This window comes from Eublepharis macularius, chromosome 7, assembly GCF_028583425.1.
Source record: "Eublepharis macularius isolate TG4126 chromosome 7, MPM_Emac_v1.0, whole genome shotgun sequence".
Lineage (NCBI taxonomy): Eukaryota > Metazoa > Chordata > Lepidosauria > Squamata > Eublepharidae > Eublepharis > Eublepharis macularius.
Genome location: NC_072796.1, coordinates 13402937 through 13411280, shown reverse-complemented (window position 1 = coordinate 13411280; position 8344 = coordinate 13402937). Strand labels below are relative to the sequence as shown.

Genomic DNA, 8344 nt, shown 5'->3' with positions numbered 1-8344 from the left:
CTTCCGAGTAAACTGCGTAGGCTCGGAGTGCCAGGAGCCAAGGCAGCTGTCCTTTGCACAGTCACGGGGCACCGAGCTGGCACCCGAAGCCCCTCAAATGCCCGGAGAGATGGCAGCACGCCCTCCCTTCTCGGAACCCCTTTCCAGGCTCGCATCGTGGCCCGGTTCTGTCGCAATCCCGAACCCCCAGTGAATCAGGGCGGCGTCGGTGAAGAAGCCCAGCCTGGCCGGGGAAGGAGAGCGGCACGCAGGACTCCCATCTCCCGGGTGCCGGCCTGCCTTGCACGCCGCCAGCCCCTCCGCGGCCCTTCTCTGACGGCGTCCGCAGCCCGCGGCCTCTCGCAGCCGTTGCCCGGAGAGTTTCCCGGGCGAGAGAGGCGCAGCTCCCTTCTCTGAGCCTGAAAAGCGCCTTTTGTTCCCCAACCCGGTCGATGGTTTGCAGGCGAGCTCCGGTCTTCGCTTCTCCCGACTGACACGGGCTCGAATATGCGATAAGCCGAGATCTCCCCACAGGGGATCGTGCCAGGAAGGGCGCTTCGCCCCCCCCCCCCAGCCTGGATCTGGGCAGGGAGAGCGATAAAGGGTAGCGATTTGCACGTCCGAACGGGAATCACGGGTGTCAAGAGGCAGCAACCCGGGTCTGCATGGAGCCTCTAACAAAGAGAGACGTGTATTGATCTGACAGCAGTGGAGATCCAAGGAGCGCTCCGAGGTCACCGCGGATCAAAAGTGCCTTGAACAGTAACCGGGCCTTTGCGAATAAGTGGCTATCCTTCTTCGCTGCAAATAGACACGATTCGGTCATTTGAAGTTCCCGTCGATTTCAATGAGAGGGACTGAAATACTCTCCCATCGAAAAGAATGGGACTGTTGAATGCTTCATTTTGGCTGGATCGTACCCCAAATCTTTTATTCCCCACCCCCACCCCCACACACACTTAGTGGAGAAATTAAAAGCATTTTGGGTAAAGGATTAGTTTGGGTTTTTAGCAAAGCCCTAGGAAGAAAGCGCGTGTGAACGGGGGAACTGGGGCTAGCGGAATAGGCGATTTGGTAAGCAAGCCCGGCTCTTGTTGTAGAAGGGAAACGCTATATGAAACACGTGTTCCGTAATTTGACATTCACACTTTACATTTTTCCGTGTTTACTCTCTCTTTCAACACAAGCTTTTCCTAACATCCTAACGTGTGAAAATGTTGTGGGAGGCCAAATGTCGGCCCGCAAAAATCTATGAAATACAGATTGGAAGGATGAAAGAGAGAGAGATAAAAATAGGGATTGATCTAAAAGAGGCAACGCCAGAGGTGTTACTAACCAACGAGTGTGTAACACACAAAACGCACACCATTACGCGATTCCACGCCAGTGTGGACACCGCAGGGCTTAGCCTCAGGAAGGTATATTCGAACTGGATGGACGGGTGAGCCCGGCTGGTTGAATTTCGCCGGCCAAGGCAGACAAGCGGTGCCGATCCTTCGCACGCTTTTCGGGAAGTAAATGCCACCCTTCCGCCGGACTTACTTCCAAGGAAACCCTCCCAGGCTGGAGCTGCAACTCCTAATGTGGGAAGGGGGACTTGCCACAGGAGGCGCTTGACGGGTTACTTCAGTGAGCTCGGAGGCCCACCGCAGCCTCCCCAAGCACGGAACGGGCCAAAGAGCGAAACCGATGGCGGCGGCCCCGCGGGCCGGGCTGACCCGCAGGGCCGCGGAGGAGCCGCTTGCTTTCCGGCCAGGGCAACGTCGGCGCGTGCCCGGCAAACTTGCAGTGGGCTTAGCCGCGCGCGCGCCCCAGCCCCAAAAGCCTACGCAAAATCAGCCGTTCCCGTTGGACTTCAGGGCGCAGTTTGGAAAAGTTCCGGAGTTGCGCGCATTCGCGGCGAACGCGGATAATCTGGAGAGGGGGGAACGTTCACAAATGAGACGAGCGTCGGGTCCCATCAGGCACAAAGGGGGGGGGGAGATTTGTGGGCAGGCCGGCGAGGCGTCCTTTCACTCGCCGAGCGGGATGTTGCGCCGATGCCCACGGTTGCAACTAAAGAACAACCACCACCACAACAAAAATCAGACGGGGGGGGGCGAAGTTCTTGCCAGCGGCTCCAGCTCGCTTCCAATCGTCCCCGAGGAAAGCTACATCCGTGTTAACATGCGGGCGGGAGTGTGTGTGTGTGTAACGTTGTTGTTGTTGTTGTTGTTGGAAGGGACACACCGAGGCTCCGAGTCAGCCCACGCCCGATGTCGGACAGCTGTGCCACCGCGGCGACAGGTTGTCCGGCAGCGGCCCGTTGCCCGACGCGGAAGGCGCGCCCGGGCCGGGCCGGGCCAGGCGCGGCCCTCCCTGGCGCGCGCACGCACGCCCCCGCGCCGGGCGGAGCGCGACCCCACGTGCCTGGCCGGGCGGGGGAGGGGCGGCGGCGCGGGGGGCGGGGCCTGGCGCGGCGGCGGGTGCCAATCAAGGCATCAACTCCGAAGCGCGTCGGGCAGATCAGCGGCGGAGCGGCGGGCCGGCGCGGCAGTCGGCGCTCAATTGGCGAGCCGCGCACATCGGAGGCACTGCCGAGGCGCCCCGCCGAGCCCGGCCCCGGCCCCGGCCCCGCCTGCCGCCTCGCCGATGCCCGGCCGCGCGTGAGAGGCCCGCGGCAGCCCGACGCGCCCGCAGCCCGGACGGCAGCTCCGGCGGCCCGCTCGCCCCCGGCCCCGTCGCCCCCGCGCTCCGGGATGTCCTTCCCGCAGCTGGGCTACCCGCAGTACCTCAGCGCCAGCCAGGCCGTCTACGGCAGCGGCGACCGGCCCGGGGTGCTGGCCGCCGCCGCCGCAGCAGCCGCCGCCGCCGCCGCCGCCTCGGGACGCCCGTCCGGCGCCGAGCTGGGCAGCGGCCCCACCGCCGCCGTCACCTCGGTGCTGGGCATGTACGCCGCCGCCGCCGCCGCCGGGCCCTACGGCGCGCCCAACTACAGCGCCTTCCTGCCCTACGCCGCCGCCGACCTCAGCCTCTTCTCGCAGGTGGTGAGTCGCGCCCCCCCCCGAGGCTCCCCCGATGGGCTGCGGGGCGCCCCCTCGAGCCTCCCGCGGCCCCGCCGGGCCCCCGCGCCTCGCCCGCGCCGCTGCAACTTTCCCGGGGCTTGACTCCGGTGGCCTCGGACGCCGCCGCAGCGCGTTCACTCCCGGGGAAGCGGCCGCAGGCAGAGGGGAAAGCAGCCCAAGGCCGGCGGCATCCAAAACGCGCCCCCCCCTTCGGTTTGCTATATTGTGGTGGTGGTTGTTGTTATCTTGCTCGGGGACGCATTTATTTTGCATCTCCAACTGCACCGCCTTCCGTCCAGAATCTCTTTCTTCCGCGCGTAGTTGTTTGGTTGCTCCCGAGGGAACAGGAATTGTGCTTTGCAAAGAAGGCAGAGGGGGATCGTCTTTGATTTCTCGTGGGAAGGTCTGTTTTTTTTGGGGGGGGGGGTATTTTAAGGTGTTCAAAACGCACCGGGCTGGTTTCTTTACCGTCACCTTTTTCTGCTCGGAGCGTCCGTCTTAATACAGAAGCGCTCGCGATTTTCGAGGAAGTATTTGGAATGAATTCCCAAGAGGGATTTTGCCTGTCCTTTCAGCCAAAATAAGGGACAGAAATGTCGCGGCGCAGTAAAAAGCCGGACGATAAGCTAGTTGTGTGTGTCATCTTTAAAAATAATATATGTATTTAAAATTAAAAACACGCACAGCTTTCCCTTTCCAGACGGGATATTTTCCCATTGTGAACTGAACAAACTATTGCATCTACGGGATTGAAGTAATTTTTTTCTAATTGTGATACTTTTCTATAAAATAGAGATGTTTGGTTTTTTAAAAAAAAAATCATAAAAATAAATCTGGTACTAAAGCAGTTTTAGCGGATGGAGCTCAAAGAACTGACAATGAAAAAGGGGATCGACTTCTCACTTTCTTCATTCCAGTAGGTGAGGGGTGGGAAACAGAAATGATTTTCAAGTGGCTCCTTCGAAAGAATTCCCAAAAGGGGGATACAAAATTTATCATCTCAACGACAATAACAGAAATCCCTCAACGAGATAAAGAGGGTATAATAAGCACAGTGGTGACCTAACAGATGATTCAGTTATCACGAAAAATTACCTTTTTCTCTTTCCAGACGATGTTTTTTTTCTTGTTAGTTTCTTTTGTAGCTTGCCTAAAAGAAATAATTTTTGCAAAGGTGTATTTCATGCTTTTAAAAAAAATAACTCCCAAAGGATGTGTTATAAAATGGCTTGCGTGTGATTCTGTTAATACAGAAATTCAAAGTGGATTGTTAAGTAGGGAAGCCTTTGACAAATGGAAGAAAAATTGGAAGATGTGTTTAAAGAATAGCCAAAGTGAGAGATTCCGTGTTTTGCCCCAACAGCAGTTTCTAGAAACCAGGGTCTCCTTCTGTAGATGCTCCTAGACTTTTAGGAAGTCAGAGGTCTCGAGGCAGGTCATTTTCGGTGGGTGCCATTTGCAGCAATAATGAGGCCTAATTAGGTTATTAGAAAGATAAAATGGTATTTGCCAAAATACCTGATGGGCTCGTTGGAGTTGACTGTGTTTTACTGCTGATGATAAAACCTATATTGATTCAAAATAAATCACCTCCGCTCGAGGCTTACCAAAGGGCTGTGTGTGTGTGCAGTGGATCTCTGTAGATTATGAAAGGATTCTCGAGGAATGGAGAAATAAAATATACATCCAAGGGAATGGGGGTGAGCCATGCTGCGTTGGAGCACAAGCTTCCGCCTCCCTCTCCCTTTCCTTCTGCCCAAAGAACGGTGGGACTGAAGTAGAGGGGCAAAGTTGCGGCTCAAGTTGAGCATGGCATGTCCCAGTGGAAGAAAATGAGGACGGTTCCTTCCCTCGTCCCCATCCCAGTACCTGGGGCTTCAGTGCGCTCCACTCTGGCTGGAGTTTGCGCCCCCGCCGCGGTGCCTTTCCGGCAGGGCACCCTTCGGTCCCTTTTGCCTCCCCGTCCTTTCTCCTTTGTGAGCTGCTCTTTCAAAGGCGGCCGGAGGCTGAGCGAGGAATCTGCCCGGCCGTCTGTTGCACCAGACATGCCCCAGCAGCCCGGCGATGCTCTGATATTATCTTTCTCGATGTGGGTCAGTGCTCTTTTCAGGAGGCCCCGAGTGTTTTGAACAGCGTGATAAATATTGCCTTTTGGATGTGTATTTTGGGGGGCGGGAAATAAGGCTGGATGGGATTGGGACGAGAGAGAGCTCCGCTCCCTCTCCCTTTTCGCGGGTGGTCCAGATTTCTGCAGGGAATATCATTTGAAAAACAGAAAGGCAAAGCTTGTGGAAAGGTAGCTCTGAACCCAAGTCCTCATTCTTTTTTCTCTCTCCCGCCCCATGCTTGAATGTGTTGCAGGGTTCCCAGTATGAACTGAAGGACAACCCAGGAGTCCACCCGGCCACTTTTGGTGCTCACACCACTCCTGGTTATTATCCATACGGGCAGTTCCAATATGGCGACCCAGGAAGGCCCAAGAACGCAACCCGGGAGAGCACCAGCACCTTAAAAGCCTGGCTGAACGAACACCGCAAGAACCCCTACCCGACCAAGGGCGAGAAGATCATGTTGGCCATCATCACCAAGATGACCCTCACGCAGGTCTCCACCTGGTTCGCCAACGCCCGGCGGCGCCTCAAGAAGGAGAACAAGGTCACTTGGGGATCGAGGAGCAAAGACCAGGAGGACGGGAATCTCTTTGGAAGCGATAATGAGGGGGATGCTGAGAAGAACGAAGACGATGAAGAGATAGACCTGGAAAGTATCGACATTGACAAAATCGACGAGAATGACGGGGAGCAGAGTAACGAGGAAGAGGAAGAGAAGGTGGAGCTTCTAAGGCAACACGAAGAGGAACATTTGGAGAAAGAGAAGGCCTTGCCACTGTCTGGGCCTGAAGGACTTAAACCCAAAGAGGCCCTGTCCCTGGTGAAGGAGGTCTCAGACAACCCCACCCGGATCCTGAGCCCCAACAGACAAAGCAACCTACAAGGCCCACCTCACCACAAACCCAAGATTTGGTCCTTGGCAGAGACTGCAACGAGCCCAGATGGGGCGCCCAACAAGTCAACGCCTCCTTCGCCTCCTGCCCAGGTCAACCACACCTCCCCGCAGCTCCAGCACCCAGCTTTCCTCCCCAGCCATGGACTTTACACCTGCCAGATTGGCAAGTTTCATAACTGGACTAACGGGCCATTCCTCACCCAGAGCTCTTTGTTAAATGTGAGGTCCTTTTTGGGAGTTAACCATCACCACACCGCACATCACAACCACCATCTCCAGGCCCAGCCGCAGCCCTCCGTGTTAACAGTGCTCAGCACCGAAAAGCCAGTGGAAAGGACCAGCCCCAAACACATAGGTAAGGTGGGCAGCACAGGGACAGGTGTGGGCTGACCGCCGGCAACTTGTGTAGAAGGAAGTCCCATTGAGTTTGCTCAAAGGGGGATGCTTTCTTTGGAAATATCCTGAGACGCCTTGCTTGAACCAAATTGGGGTCTTCTAAAGATTTTGGGGGGGGGGGTGAGTGCAGCACTACCTGTGTGATCATAGTCTGAGTTCTGACATCTCCTGTGCTTTCAGAAATGAAGAGTGGCACAGTCTTCTGCCCCCTGCTTAAATCAGAAGAATTATTTTAATTGAGATCCTGAGCTCTTCATGGCTTTATTACCATTTTTGCTGTTTAATGGCACGTTTTAATCTGTGACTCCTGAAGAAGAACAGGAGCATTAAATGGCCTTTGGGGGGAGAAGACAAATTATTCATTAATGAATTCAAACATTTATATCCACTTTCCCCAGAGGCACAAGAGTAGGGGAAACTCTTCAAGATACAAATATATTTGCCCCCTCCTTCTGGTGTTTATCGCGGGTCATGGACAATGACGCTAAAAATAACTATCTGAACATATAATTCATAACAACAACAATAATAACAACATTCGATTTATGTACCACCCTTCAGGACAACGTAATGCCCACTCAGAGCGGTTTACAAAGTATATTATTATTTTTGCTTGCTTGGTATGTTTCACAGACATTGTGTGCAACGACCCTGTAAGGTGGGTTAGTATTACTTTCTCTCTGTTGCACAGGAAGAGAACTTGAGTGGAGAGAGAGAGAAGCTCACTTGCCAAAGGTCGTCCAGAGAGGTCACTGCAGAGGCAAGGTTTTAAGCAGGAACTTTATGGTTCACAGCTTGGCCTGTAAAGCAATAATCCATCCCATGAACACCTAATTGGGAGTAAGCCTCACCGAGTGGGGGCTATTTCTGAGCTGGCATACGTATGCTTGGGCTGCAGGCTCCTGTGCCGCTCCAGTTCTCCAGCAGTGCCCAGGGAATCTTGCAGCGTCGTGGAGAAATCCTTTGTTTGTTTCCCCAAGTCGCTCTGACGGGGTGTCCGTGCAGGCAAACTTAGCTAAGATGTTTCCTTTTTTCTTTCTTTCTTTCTTTTCCCCCCTGCAGAAAGAGAAAATATCCCGAGGACCAACTCTCCGCCTCAACCGTTAAAATCCCCCTTTCAAGCCATCCGGGACAAGTGAGTTCTTGTTCACTGAAATTTACTTAAAGGAAAGAAAGTGCTCGGCCTAATGCAAATGAATTCAAACACACCTTCCTTCCCATAAATCAAAGCAACCATTCTGTAAAGCTTTTCAAATGTGACAGAAACATACAAACAGTACATTTTATCCTGGAAGTTTTCTTTTTTAAGCTTCACACACACACACACACACACACACACACACACACAGGCAAAGGTACACACACACACACACACACAAACAACACACCACTTTCCTAGTCAAGTCGCATTGCTATTGTGTAAAAAAACTGATCCTTCCTCTGTTCCTTGATGCAGATGGGCAAGCGTAGCTGAGCTTTTACTGATAGACGGTTTTGTCTTTTCTCCCCTGCAGCTCCTTGACTCAGCAAGAAGGAACATCCTGAATTTTAACAACTCCTCCTTCTGCTTGATTAATTTTTTTTTGGTGGAAAAAATTTCACAGACTATTCTAAAGGAGAAAAAAAAATGGAAACGCTCTTAAACGACTCCCATCAATCTCGTTTTTGCAATAAGGTGGTACCAATTCATTTTTTTTTTAAAAAAATAAATTTTTCCTGCTCCTTGACTGGGTTCTCCTCCTTTCTGTTGTTCCATCTCCAGAATGTGTAATTCTAACCATGGCTGGATCGCTTGTTTTTTGGTAAAAATTTCTCATGTGTTTGTGTTATTTTTTTTCTGTATATGAAGTGATTTCAAATTGTAAATAGCGCCACAGCAAAAACTTGTTGAAATCGTATATTTTTGTCTAATAAACAAA

At 53.2% G+C, this 8344-nt stretch overlaps 1 protein-coding gene across 1 annotated transcript; it reads left to right on the top strand.

Annotated features, from left to right (window-relative positions):
* Positions 1-2708: 2708 nt before the first annotated feature.
* IRX1 (iroquois homeobox 1) lies at positions 2709-8119 on the top strand. Its single transcript, XM_054985314.1, has 4 exons — positions 2709-3005; positions 5385-6384; positions 7488-7560; positions 7940-8119. Exons 1-4 carry the CDS (start codon positions 2718-2720, stop codon positions 7968-7970), a joined length of 1392 nt encoding a protein of 463 aa, XP_054841289.1. The 5' UTR covers positions 2709-2717; the 3' UTR covers positions 7971-8119.
* The last annotated feature ends 225 nt before the right edge of the window (positions 8120-8344 follow it).